This window comes from Chelonoidis abingdonii, chromosome 4 (assembly GCF_003597395.2).
Source record: "Chelonoidis abingdonii isolate Lonesome George chromosome 4, CheloAbing_2.0, whole genome shotgun sequence".
Lineage (NCBI taxonomy): Eukaryota > Metazoa > Chordata > Testudines > Testudinidae > Chelonoidis > Chelonoidis abingdonii.
The window spans coordinates 150,427,181-150,441,555 of record NC_133772.1 but is presented as its reverse complement, the minus strand read 5'-3'; the positions used below and the strand labels follow the sequence as shown (position 1 = coordinate 150,441,555).

The 14,375-nt window shown below is 39.8% G+C and overlaps 1 protein-coding gene across 8 annotated transcripts in view; it reads left to right on the top strand.

Annotated features, from left to right (window-relative positions):
* Positions 1-399: 399 nt before the first annotated feature.
* Positions 400-14,375, top strand: part of ARID4A (AT-rich interaction domain 4A) — a 68,209-nt gene continuing 54,233 nt past the window's right edge. For 4 of the 8 annotated variants that reach the window (XM_032775708.2, XM_032775707.2, XM_075065772.1 and 1 more), the window contains exons 1-6: positions 515-628; positions 1,476-1,665; positions 1,998-2,070; positions 3,903-4,013; positions 6,703-6,768; positions 8,110-8,200. In XM_032775708.2, coding sequence (XP_032631599.1) covers positions 2,065-2,070; positions 3,903-4,013; positions 6,703-6,768; positions 8,110-8,200 — 274 coding nt within the window. In that variant the 5' untranslated portion in view covers positions 515-628; positions 1,476-1,665; positions 1,998-2,064. Of the gene's footprint in view, positions 629-1,341; positions 1,666-1,997; positions 2,071-3,902; positions 4,014-6,702; positions 6,769-8,109; positions 8,201-14,375 lie in introns of those variants that run through there. The other 4 variants (XM_075065773.1, XM_032775706.2, XM_032775703.2 and 1 more) reach the window with 4 other exon arrangements.

Below are 14,375 nucleotides of genomic sequence, written 5' to 3'. Positions count from 1 at the left end.
GCTTACAAAATGGCGCCTGGGAGGCCCATCAAGGCGCATGCTCTGTGCGGAGCTATGCAGCCACCGCCGCTGCAGGCCTCTCGTTCTGCTCCCTCTCCTTGTCTATGACACAGTCCACACCAATCACATCGCCCCGCTGCTCTTCCTGACCTCCACGGTTGCCAATCATCGCTCACAAAGCCACATCCGGATCCAGTTCATACCAATCAGCGTGAGGTGTACGATTACTTCACTTCAGAAATGTCCAATCGACTCGAGTTCCACAGATTCACCAATCAAAAGTCTCCGTTGCTTTACCTGCGTCGTCTGTTGACCAATCTGCTCTCACTGCTACCCTGTGACCAATGGGAGGGGGCTGTCCGCGGCGCCCAATCCGGGCAAGGTAGAGCCCCCTGGGCGTCACGACGGGCCAATGGGAGTTCGAGCAGGGCAGATACTGCTCAACAGCTTGTTATTTGGCTGATCGCTGGTGATTCGGTACGAGTCCGGGCTGGAAGGGGGGGTGGTGCTGAGTCGAGCTGCCGCTGCCGCTGCCTTCACCGCCGCTGTCTCTGAGGCGCCTGCCGCGAGCGGGGCTGGGGGCCGGGCCGGGCTCGCAGCAGATCCCTACTTGGCTCTGAGTTTAAAGGTAGGGTAAGGAGCAAGAGGGCAATGAGCGGCTCAGCAGCGCAACTCCGCTGCCGTCCCGGGGGAAGGGGGATCGGGATCCCCGAAACCCCTGACTCGGGATCGGGGCTCCCTCACCCAGTCACGGAGGAGGCAGCCCTCCGCACCTCCCTCCCCCGTTCGGTTCCCCTCAGAGGGGGACTCGGACTCCTTTCGCCTGCCGAACTCCACCCCCCATCCCAGCGCGGTGACCGGCGCTTCCTCTCCTCCCTTCTCTGCTTGAGGACCCCTCTTCGCGGCAGGGAGGACGGGGACGACTTATCTCCCAGCCCCGGGTAGGGGAACGCCCCCGTCAGCCCTCTCGGAGGTGGGGGGAGTCGGCAGGTTCCCCTTGCCCGCCCCCCTCCTGCATCTCCAATCAGCTCTTCTCTGCTCAGCTTCAGGGGGCACCGGGACCTCGCTTCCCACCCTCTCAGTGGGCGAACCCCCCGTCCCCCCCCGCCGGCCACCCCCGGCAGCGGTGGGGTTTGGGTTATGTGTGTTTGGAGGGGGCTGAAGAGTATTTGAGAATGGGGGGGTGTTGGAGCCAGGGGGTGTTGGGGGGCTGGAAGGTATTTGAGGTGGGGAGGTATTGGGGGGCTGGAAGGTAGTTGGGGGACAGCGGGTGTGGGAAGGCGTTGAGGGGCTGGAGGCTAGTTGGGGAGGCAAGGGGTGTGGGGAAGCCCTGGTCTAACTCCTCTCTGCGTCCCAGGCTAAAGCCTTCTGGGGGAGAGGAGAGGGGAGGGTCCTCCCTAAGTAATCTCTCTTCTTGTGCTTGAGAAAGTTGAGAGGGGAAGGAGGCAGCTCAGGGCCTTGTCTCTTCTGCGCAGGAACTGCCCTTGTCCCAGCAGCTGAGCTGCGAGCAGCTTATTAGTATTATTATTATGATTTTTGCCTACGTCGTGTGTGTGGAGCCTCTTCTTGCCTGACATGGTGCAAAGGCAGAGGGAGTAATGGCGACCTGACACACGGAGGGGCTGAGGAAGAGCAGGAGGCAGCCAAAGCGGGAAGGAAAAGGAGGTAGTAGCAGCTTCTTGCTCAGATCTCCAAGGGCCCATTTGTCCCCTGCAAGGACCCCTTTTCAGCACTTCTCGCTGTCCCTTCCAGCTGCACACGCAGGGCAGCAAGTGGGGCTCAGAGGCTTTCTGTGGAGGGAATGCTTTAGGGATGTAAGGGGTGGGTGTGTTCCTAGAGTGGAGGGGTGTGTGTAAACAATGTGGAGGGGTGTGTTTAATAATCTACCCTATGCTTGTAGCTGAATTATGTTCTCCCAAAATCAAGATATTTCCTTTTTAATAAATCCACATGCATGCAGATGTGTGTCTGATCATCTTCCTTCTCTTGTTTTCTAGCTTTTTTTCTGTGTAACTGGAGTCAAGATAAATCTTTGAGCTGGAATCCCTCAAATAACCTTCAAAGATGAAGGTAAGTTTGTCCAGGTCCTGAGATGAAGAGCAGGGGAAGCATTTGTGCTCTTTCTCTTCTTCCTGCACCAGTCACCTTATTAGTTTCATTTTTAATCAATGTATCTTCGGGGAACAACAGTAAAATAAAGTTGGCTGTGAAAATCAGCACATGTGAATGGAATGAAATCCCATTTCTTCTCTCTCATTGAAGGGCAACTCATCCCAATCCCTCACCTATGCAGTAACAACACTTTGGAAACATAGGATGCCTTTGACTTGTTGTCATTTGAAGTACTATCTTTAATTGCTTCCTGTGTTGGCTGTAGCTTTTATGAGTTTGCAGAACCACAGCGTTTGTCCTTCCTTAGCAGTTTCAGTTTTTCCAGAGCAAAGGCTTAACAATTGCAGGGTAAGTCACATGGAGGGAAACACTTCTTAGATGCAGAGACGAGCAAAAAATAGTTCATTATTTGTGTTCATTATCAATACAAAATATTCCATAGCATGTATTGATTTCCTATTTTACTGTATCTTGTTTTTTTTAATATAGTAACTTAGCATAAGTTTATTGGTCAGTGTAAAAGTCAAATAAAGAAAATAAAATGTAAAATAATAATGCCCAGGTACACACAGATGTTCTTGAAAATGATAAACTGGCACATGTTTTGGGGGAAGAATAAATCTTAACAAAGACCTTTCAAGGAAGAAAAATAACATTTAATATACTTGTTTGAAAGGTTACAGCAAACTTTTCTGTAGCTCTTTTACTGTTTTTCCTTCAGAAAATCTGATGTAGAGAACACCATAGAACACTTCTTTTTTCCATTGAAATGACATAAGTCAAAGATATTTTTAACTACATAAAGGTTATGGTTATTGTATAAATTTTGAAATTGCAGTTGTCTTGAATGCAGCTGCATTCAAAATGAAATACCACTTTCATATTGTTTATAGCAATGTATTGAAATTATCTTCCTCCTCCTATTTATCTTTCCCTCTCCGTTTGTAAGCATATGCTTCAGTTCTCTTTGAGGTTATTGAACTGGTATTTCTGAGGGGTGTGTGTGTGTGTGTGTGTGAGAGAGAGAGAGAGAAGATTCCTGGAGCAAAACGTGTGTCAGTAAACTCAGTGTGATGTAAGCTTTTTAGCCAGCCCAATATGCTGAAATTTACTGGCAAAATTGATTTATTTCATTGGAGCATCATGATTTGTGTATGCTGTAAAATAGTGCTGCAAACCATTACCATTGGCCCATTCTTACTCATTTTTCATCAGTTACTTACATTTTTTTTAAAAGTTGCTATTTTAAATTGCATTTCTGCACTTAAATGACTATTAGTACATTCTTGCAAAATGGGGACCTGAAAATAATTATGTACGAAAAATCCGTACCACTCACTTTTCTTACACTGTCTGTTTGATTGAAGTTGTATGTTTTGTTTAGAAACAGTTCCTGTACAATGAAACTTTAAATATGGTTAAAATGTTATGCACAGCACCTTGGTAAAAATGTGTATATCTTGGAGGAAAAAAACACTTGGCATGCTCCATGGATTTAATTGGAGCAAAATTAAGGGCCACTATTAGGAAAGAGATGACGTTTTAGATTTTAGCATACGTCAGATCTTATTGTAAAGAAAGATTAGGCTGTCTGCAATATTGGGAAGCAACATAAATCATCGTTTATGACCCAATTAAGAAATGGTCAATAGGACTAAACATTTGGGAATATATTTGAATATATGACGGTGCAACTGTAAAGACAGTTATTGTTGTTTATTATTTTTAATGAAATACGCTTTTGTAAAATATAAGACTAAACCTTGTTCTAATTTATTCTCCTTTGTTAGGCAGCAGATGAGCCTGCCTACCTGACAGTGGGAACTGATGTCAGTGCCAAGTACCGTGGTGCCTTTTGTGAGGCAAAGATTAAGACAGTGAAGAGGCTGGTGAAAGTCAAGGTAGGATTTATGACATTAGTGCTAATGCTTTCCATGTGTTTTTATTAGAAAATATATTAAAAGGGTTGTCAAGGAAAATCATACCCCTTAACGTTAGTGTATGGTTCTACAAAGTTCTAGACATTTCTTGGGAAGATTTTTTTAAAAGTAATTCTATATTGGTGCAATTATGTTTGTCATATCTAAAAAAAATTCTTTTCAAGGGTACTAGCATAAAAATAATTCTTAAAATAAGTTTATCTGCTCTTGTTACTTTTTCTCATTTGCAGTTATAACCTTTTGTTTGTGACTATATCAGTTCCACAGTAATCAATGCTGATGGCATAAATAGAGCATTATGGCTTTAGGTGAGCAATAAGAACTAGGAGCAAAGATTCTTCAGAAGCAAAGATTATATATCCTACAGACATCCTCAGTGTTTTATAGCTAGGAAGCAAAGAGGAGATGAAAATTATTTCCATTGAACAGTTTTTCAGAATTGTCCATGAGATGTCTGTTAAATGTAAACAAAAGTTTTAAAACTGTTTCAAAGCAGCAAGCTCTAGCTGTATGAAATTTCCGTGCAATGTCTTTCCAAGGCAAGGATTGTGCTAATACTTAGTGTACGTTGATACAGGAGGAAACTTTTTTTTTTTGTTTTGGCATTCCTTATAAATTGCCTTTTTTTTTTCTTTCTTTCTTTTTTAACATTCTTATAAAAGATGGAGATCAAGAATGAAACTGTTCAAACATACATGTTTACACAGCATGCAGAGTAGATCCAAAAATTTACTTTGCACTTTGTTCCTACTTCCTACCTTCTAGCCTAGCATTCAGGACACTGTGTTTATGAGCTATTACAGTGACCAAAAAAATTAGATGAAATCCAGTTATTTTTTGGTACACATCTTAGTTTCTATGTGCTTTGTACTTTGGTGTTCTATTTGATCTGTCTGTCTGGGTGCTTATATGGACCTCATCACTTTATATCAAAGTACCTTCCCTGAATTTCAAAACAAATCTCTTCTTCCCTTCTCACCAACAAGCAAATTATGGGATTTTGGTGGCGCTTTTTAAAATCTGTTTGAATGAGGGTATTGTTGTGGAAAGCAATGGATTTCACCTTTTCGGTCTGCACTGGTCCACAGACTATTTAGGTTATTTTGAGATGTGAATTTTTTCCCCTTGGATCATAGTTAGGGCCCTGTATACTCCACTGTACGGTCCCTGGGATCTCTAGTATTGCTGCTGCTATCTCATTTACATTTTAAAATTTGACATTTTTAATTAGTTAAGCCTGATCTTACAGTTAGGTGCATGTGGGCACACCTTGTGCCTACACCAAGTCCATCAAGTTCAGTAGGGCTTTTCACAAGGTATGGGTACCTGCATGCACCTTAAATAAGAAAATGAATAATACAATCTGTACAGTAGCTCCGGTGTCACTTCTACTTTTAACTGTAGTTTATTGTATGTCCTCGTGTTCATGTTTTAGTGTGCCACAGATTTTTATATTGACAAAGAATAACTACATTGTATAAGTTTTTTGGGAGGAATTTTGAGAGTTTGGTAGATGCAAAGAGAGTAGTTTTGACTCTTGGCCACTGCAGAGATGTGGGAAGCATTTTGCAATTGTAGGATAAATGCATTAGCTAGATGTTCTGTTAAAATGATCAGCAGTAAAATAATTAACAATGTTGACATCCTACATTAATCTTTTAAGTTTCAAAGTTAACAGTCCATGGAAATGAATGATCCAGTTTACATTTCTTGAAGTTCCTGTTTGCAGTCTCTCTGCAGGAAGTGACAAACATCAATCCGTATTTTTAGAGCTCTGCAAATCCATGGACCAGATTGAAAATGGATGCACATTTTGTATCTAGAATCCTGGAAATCTGTGGATATCCACTTTATATGCGAGGATCATTTTTGTGGGTCGGATGCAGATACAAATTTTTTGTCCACACACGGCTCTACATATTTTCAGGGTTGTCTTCACAACCATGAGAGCTGAAACTATAATTTTTGTGGAAGGAAAACTTAGGTCTTTTGTACACAGTAACTGGAATTAAAAAAACATAATTGGTTTAAATTCACATCTTTAATGTGTGAGTCTGTGTGTGGGCACTCTAAAGAATGTCCACATACTGACTTGTACCAAAATAACTAAAGGTGTGAATTACACTGGTTTCGGTTATTTTGGTTCCTGTTACCATGTAGACAAGCCCTCTGCAGCAAAGAGTAGATTCTGCAGGAAATTCTCTGCCCTGGAAATACAGTGGCTTTGTTAATAGTGAATGCTACAGATGATGTGAGAGAAGTATAACTCTTAATCCTCTAGCCTAATGGCCCACTGCAGGTAAAGCCAGGATTGTGTTATTGTCCAAGCTCATAATTGTATAAAAAAAGTATCTTGTTTTTTTTTTTTTATTGGTATGACTGAGATTTGATTTAGGTGAGATATCCTCTTAACTACAAACTAATTCATCAAGTTGGGTATTGAATGCATGGTATTTACTTGGTAATTCAGATGGCACCTGGGCTCCTTATAAATTTAAATACTGTCATATTGTTTGTAGTAAATAATGTTAGCAATTTTGATAAGGGTTATATTTTCTAACTTTTTAGACATTGTCATAAGGATTGTTGTGCATGCTTTTTGGAGGTATGAAAGTAAAATGTATATACTTGTTTCTAAAATATTTTTCAGGTGATCCTGAAACAGGATAACTCAGCTCAGTTAGTGCAAGATGACCAAGTAAAAGGACCTTTAAGAGTATGTATGCAGCGTGTTTTTCAAATGTACAATTAAATTGTAATTATTTTAAATGTAGATACTTTAGACATTGACATTTAGACATTGAGCATCTAATGCACAGTCTGTTGAAGTCAATGGAAGAACTCCCATTGGTTTCCATGGGCTGCGGATCAGGCCCTCAATGAGTAATTATCATTATTAGCTAATATTTTAGTTTTTAAAAGATGTTTATCCCTATGCCTTTGACAAGTTAGTTTTGTGTGGAAATGTTATTGCAGGCAAGACTATTTTTGTAAATACGTTAGACGTAAATTTGGAAAGGTCAAGCAAAATAGAGACATTAGACAGGAGTAAACAAGCTGTATATCCTGTTCGCTCATGAGCTGCTAGAGCAGGTGACTAGTATAAAATCCTCATTGCAGAAATGGCATTACACTGGGTAGCCCTTATTATTTGCTTGGGGTTTTTGCCTTTCCCTTGTCTTTACCTCCTCTGCTGCTACCTCAAAGACACTAGTAAATGCTGTTGTCAACATCTGGACCAAGTTCAGAACTCTGTTGTATTGTCCAATTGACAGTGAAGCATATCTACTTGATGTTTGAGTTCAAAGAGTAAATGTATGTTATAACACAGGCTTTATTTTCTTATCCTATAGACACATATACCACTACTAATACTGTTAAAATGTTGGATTAGTGGTTTCGATCTCGAATTTGAATAAAATTTATGACTACTGCAACAGCTGCACCTTTCCCCTTTGAACGTTGCAAGTTGGCCCAGAGAGTTATAGCACCTCTCAGGTTTGGTGTGTCCACCCCTCTGTATACAAAGACGGAGGGCCAAATTTGATTAGTGCTGTGACCACATGGGTCAGCTGTCAGCACTCAATGCGGAGAGCTGAGCCCAGCCCCATAGGATAGGGCCCATTGCTGCGGAGTGAGTGTGGGGTGGGCTCACTGACTGAGCCTTCCATTCTCCCCCCTCTTCCATGACATATCCTTGTTTTCCTGCACCTCTGCCATGATACTTAACGTTTATAATTAAAAAAAAAAAATTGTAACCTTACCTTTTGTTCTAATACAAAAGTCACAGTAGGGATCCCAGTATGCTAATTTCACTGCTCGCTGCTAACTAAAACCAAGTCAGAATAAAATGTGATTTGGCTAATGATTTTTCACTTCGGAGGCTATGTAACCAATGCATGCATTTTGCAAGGGTAGTGAAACTTAAATGAGTCTCTTCCCTGCCAACCCCTCCCCCCATATCTTTCTGGAAGAATTGGTATATTTATCTCCAGTGTATGAACCTGGGACTATAAGTGTATATAACATCATAATTTTGAAGTATTTTATATTGCAGGTTGGTGCAATGGTTGAAACCAAGATGCCTGATGGATCCTTTCAAGAAGCTGTTATCAACAAATTGACAGATGCCAGCTGGTATACTGTAGGTGAGTAACTATGTAATTTATGAATTTTAGTGTTGGTACAGTATATTGGTTTAAACTGGTCTATTGGTTTAAACTGGTTTTGTATTCAAGGCACAGGACAAGACTTAAGATCTGGCACTAATAGACTTTTGGTATGACCTTTGGCAAATCACTTAACTCTCTCTTTTTGTTTCATCTCCATTTTACAACTAAGAAAACAATGATTGCATTCTTTATAGAGGTGTTCGAGAGACAAGATGGGTGAGGTAATATCTTTTATTGGACCCACTTCTGTTGGTGAGAGAGAGAAGTTTTCAAGCTTACACAGAGCTCTTCACAGGTGTTGTAAGGATAATTCATTGTCTGGTGCTCAAATAGTATAGTTATGAGTGCCTATGAATTTTGATACTTTGCTTGTATGATCAAGCTTCAGTTGGTCAAATAGATGCATATTGATTCAGGTTCACTTCTTGGAAGACAACATTGCTTAATTGCTATTTTGAAAGGACATATTTAAATCCCACTGCTTTCTGAAAATTTTGTTACCTACTGTTGTTACAGGTGACTGCAAAGATTAGTGGGAAAAACATTCTGTATATTTCTAGTTTGTTTACATGTGATTTTAAGACTTTCTCTAGAGAGAATTTCAGTTGTTCCCCTGTATACTCAGTCATTTTCCCATTTATGTGGTGGGTTGTGGGTGTTTTACACATTGCTACTAGGGAGAAGAAAACATTCCTAAGAGAATAGAGAAGAGTGTAGTACCTTGAAACCATAATTTTACTCCTTTGTTTGAAATGATTACATTTCATTTTGACAGTGTTTCCTTTAAAGGAACTAAATCTTAAGAACATGTAAAAGAAGGGTTTGCTTTCATTTTAGGGACAGATAACTGAGATGGCCATTGGAAATAAATCCAGTAAAATCATGACTAGTCACACAGAATGACAATTCAGTGAAACTTGACGTTGAGCCATAACTAGGCTCATTGTAGAGATAACTTTATTTATTGGGATTATTAATAAAAATGCATAGTCTGGTATCTAGGTGTCTGACACAGCATTAAAAGTATAATGACATAAAAAGCTATCAGCTTCCCCTGAAATCAGAAAATAATTAACTAGAGATGCCAATCAAATAATATAATACTCACTCAGATCAAACACCCTTGCAAATACCAGTCTGGGGGAGTGTGCCTCGCTCCCCCAGAAAAACTGGGGATAGTGAGGGTTGTATTTCCAGAGCTGTGTGGGTGGTGTGCACCTCTTTACATAATAGAAACTGTACATATTTCTCCTATGTGTTGCTTTAGAAATTAATTCTTGAATGTTTAAATTCACTGGTCCCATTTCCTTGTCTGTTACCTTTTGCAGTAACGGTGATGAGATTATTGAAATGCTTTTAACAGAATACCGAAGAATTTAAAGTAGAGTTTTTTACATACTAGCATTCACGTGTCTATTATCTTAATTATTAATGTATTCCTTTTCTTTGGAGACAAAGAAGCAATGGTTTGGCAGCCCAATTTGGTTTGCTTTGAAATATACAGGAGTTTTCATGTTGACTTTAGTGGGAGCGGGATAGAGCCCTAGATGTCCATGCTATATCAACATAAAGTATTAAAATTGTGATCCTAAGGATCTGAGCCAGTCAGCTAGTTTTAAGTTGACCAGCTACACTGCTATTTGTTTTCTGCTTCAGGAATGTAGCATAAGCGGGCATAATTCAAGACGCATGACTCTAAGTGTGTGTGTATGTGTGTGGATGCGCGCGGGGTGAGGACGAGTTTGGGGGAAGGAGTGATAATTTGGGAGTTTAGTTGTGGGAATTAGAGGAGTACTCATCAGTTTAGTTCAATACTCTGATGCAACCTAGCAGGCAAAGGACGCTGACTTTAATTTTTGTTGGCTTAGAGATTTTCTTTCCCATATTGAAGGAAGAAGGAAATACTCTGTTGCAGTAACAGTGTTACACTTACTAAGTTGATATTTCTGTTCTAAACTCTTATTTTCAGATTAATTGATTTTTAATAAATCTGCATTTTGGGTTGTAACTATTGTTTTGTCTTTTCCCCAGAAGAATCTAAGTTGGAAAACTGACCTTCCTGCCCCAGTTCCCCCCCCCCTCAAAAAAAAAAAAGCGCTCAACAGCATTAGGTGATGTAAGTGGGAAAGGATTTTTTTTGTCAAATTCAGCAGATGAGTTTTGCATGTGCAAGTTTTCAAGTTCTTGGATATAATAACTCAAATTCAAAAATTTACTATGATGTGCAGGTAGTTTTGAATAAGGAACATAAGAACTGGCTTATTTTAAAGAGATTTTGCTTGGAGTTAATAAATCACTGAATGCTTACATCATACTGAGCATACATGGTATGATCCTTGCCTTTTTATGTATGTATGAAAGTGCAGTGTTTCAAATAGACACATAGAATTGTATATTTAAAGGTATGTACATGGTTTCATTTATATATTTGTACTACCTGGTGCTTTTAATAAACATTGATAAGGGAGGATTTACCAGGTAGAGCACGGCAAATGCATAAATTACCTGCAGAGTGGGACCTCTTAAGTTTTCCTGCAGTGGAAGTTTTACTCCCCCTTAAACCCTCAACTTGTTATTTTAAACATAGGTTTATAAAATGTTAGTGTTTTGGCATAATTCAGAACTCTGCCCTTTTTAGTACTTAGTTACATGTTATACTTACATACAGTAATATAGAACGCTAAATGTATCTAAGTCTGTAAAAGAAAGCTGGAGTTTAAACATAATACACTTCCAGTTTGTTTAGCTATGTACCCTTGACTTAAGACCACCTAAGTTCATTTTTGTGAGTAAATAATAATACATAATGGGCAGGGTATGCATTTGTCAGTTTGCAAACCAGAGGCAAAGTTGACCAAAGTGCATACATTGTGAAGTGTAGATTTCTGATAAAGAAGTTAGTTTACATTTAAAAACAGGGGAACTTTGTAGCTCAGGGAAATAGAAATGACATACAACCTTTCATCTCTCAGTCACCAGTTCCAATTTACTGTGGGTTAGTAGTGATCTAAAGATGATGTCTGTACGGTAACTTCTGTGCACTGAGTTTGACTCAATTTCCTAGTGAATGGTTTTAAGCTATAATATTTAGCACCCTTGTTGGCTGTTTAAATAGATTGACCAAGAACTGCATGGACTTGGGGACTGAACAACCCTTTCACTTGTGGAGTCCCTACCAGATCCAGGTCAAGTTTCAGTGGTAGGGCAGTGTGGGAAGCTTTCATTGAAATTATCAATGCTTTTCCAGTTCTGATTTATTGTCCTCTTACATGGCATAATTTTTCCAATGATCTGAAAACAGTTACGAAGGTAGGTAAGTATTAGTGCCTTTTGAAAGAACAGGACTGCTAATGAGACACATAGATTAAGGCAAAAATTGTCAAAAGGTCCACTAACTGGTGTATCATTTTTCAGGTGTATGTTTTGAGACACCTAGTGCCTGTCTTTAAGCATCACTAGTTATTCTCAGCACATTTGAACATCTGGATCCATATTCAGATGCACGTGCACATACAAATTAGTGGACAGTTGAAACAATTTTGGCCTAAATTACTTGCCCAGTGTCTTAAAGTGAACCAGTCCATTCTGAAAGTGCTCACTGTGTTCCAGCCTTAGTCTCTAGACTAGGCTACTTTGTTGCCACTGTCTCTGATTAGGGCCTTGATATTGATATAGCAAGAATGAAGATAAAGCACTTTGCTTTTAGAAATAATTCTCTTAGCTATTAGAATGGTACTGCTCTGCTCTAAATTGATAAACAGGTTGTTCAAAAAATGATCAAATGGAGTTTTATTTTCATTGTTTCTGCCATGGAGCCACCTCTGTATCAAAAATCCTGATCTAGTAATGATTGCACAGCCGAGGAACAGTGATGTTGGAATTTTAAACAGGGGCTTGGAAATGCTTTTGGAATTGGGCTGCTTACCTGAAAGTATAGATACAGAAAGAAACAGAAGAGATATGGAGTAAAAGTTTAACAGACTCTAGAAAACACCTCTTTTGCGCACACCAAACTTTTATCACTTCATTATAAAGAAGTGGCAGCAGTTCCAGTACCTTGGAAAACAAGCAGCTAACTTTAATTTTTAAAAAGCTCATTTTAAATCATTACAAATTTGGTGGGGTGTTCCTCTGTTTTTGAAGAGAATTTATAGGCTCAGTATGTGCAGTGTGTTACCACTAGGAGATAATTAAACAGTCTTCAGCCTATCAGATCTGTTTTCATCCAAGCCATTTTAGAACTAAGGCTTATTTTTTTATGGTGTGTTTCATCCACAGTGTTCTCCAATATTAACTTGAATATTAAATATTGAAATAGGCCTCTGAAACAACAATAATAATAAAAATACACTATATGGATCTGTAGGTGTTTTGCAACAGCTGCCAAAGGCAATATTAAGATGATCAATTTTGGACCTAACCCTGAACGTTAAAAAAACATTTCTGTAAGAGGAAACTTGTTTCTGTAAATTTGAAGTAGTAACAGAAGTTAAAAGCAGTGTCTTAGTATGAAAGACAATTCATTTCTTGTTCAGAGACCTCAGTGAAATGCTTTTGTACTCACTCTGTCTTGTGGTGTTGGCTTACCTTCAGGGTGTGCTCTTATGCATGCTCAGTTAAGAGTTGTTCATGTCTGTCCTTTTGCTCTCTTTCAAGAAATATTCGCTGGGGTGCGTGTGTATGTGTGTGTATATATGTGTGTATAAAATACATATACATATATATTTTAGCCTAGAAGTCAGTGCTAGTCTATTAAAAATCCAGAATGAGTTGTTCATGAAGCTCCTAATGATGATTTCTTCTCCTTCCTCTCCCTTTCCTAGTGCCCAGGTACGTAATCCGAGTTCCAGCAGGTCAGAAAGTGAAAAAATGTACATGTTCCTTATTCTGGATGTCTTGTGCTACTTTTGTATACTTTTGTAAAGTATTGAAGTGGCTTGAGTCACCAGATAAAGCCCTCTAGTGGGAAGCAATAATTGCAACCATTAGACAAGCAACTAAGCTACTGCTGTTATAGTAGCCTTTTTTGTAATAGGGAGTAGAAGGACAGTGTGTATTCTTTGTGGCCCATTTATTCTCTATCAGTATATATACCTTTCTGGTGACAAGAACAGGAGTACTTGTGGCACCTTAGAGACTAACAAATTTATTTCAGCATAAACTTTCGTGGGCTACAGCTCACTTCATCAGGTGCATAGAGTGGAACACAGGCAGAAGATATTTATATATAAAAGAGAACATGAAAAGGTGGAAGTAGCCATACCAAATGTAAGAGCCCAATCAATTGAGATGAGCTATCATCAGCAGGAGAAAAAAAGCCCTTTGAAGTGATACTTGAGATGACCCATAGAAGGTGTGAGGAGAACTTAGCATGGGGAAATAGATTCAATTAGTGTAATGACCCAACCATTCCCAGTCTCTGTTTAAACCTAAGTTAATGGTATCTAATTTGCATATTCAAGTTCAGCAGTCTCTCTTTGGAGTCTGTTTTTGTAGTTTTTTTGTTGCAAAATTGCCACCTTCAAGTCTGTCACTGAGTGGCTAGAGAGGTTGAAGTGTTCTCCCACTGGTTTTTGAATGTTATGATTCCTGATGTCAGATTTGTGTCCATTTATTCTTTTGCGTAGAGACTGTCCGGTTTGGCCAATGTACATGGCAGAGGGGCATTGCTGGCACATGATGGCATATATCACACGTTGGTAGATGTGCAGGTGAACGAGCCCCTGATGGCGTGGCTGATGTGATTAGGTCCTATGATGGTGTCACTTGAATAGATATGTGGACAGAGCTGGCATCGGGCTTTGTTGCAAGGATAGGTTCCTGGGTTAGTGTTTATGTTGTATGGTGTGCGGTTGCTGGTGAGTATTTGCTTCAGGTTGGGGGGCTGTCTATAAGCGAGGACTGGCCTGTCTCCCAAGATCTGTGAGAGTGAGGGATCATCTTTAGGATAGGTTGTAGATCTTTGATGATGCGCTGGAGAGGTTTTAGTTTGGGGGCTGTAGGGTGATGGCTAGTGGCGTTCTGTTATTTTCTTTGTTGGGCCTGTCCTGTAGTAGGTGGCTTCTGGGTACTCTCTGGCTCTGTCAATCTGTTTTTTCACTTCAGCAGGTGGGTATTGTAGTTTTAAGAATGCTTGATAGAGATCTTGTAG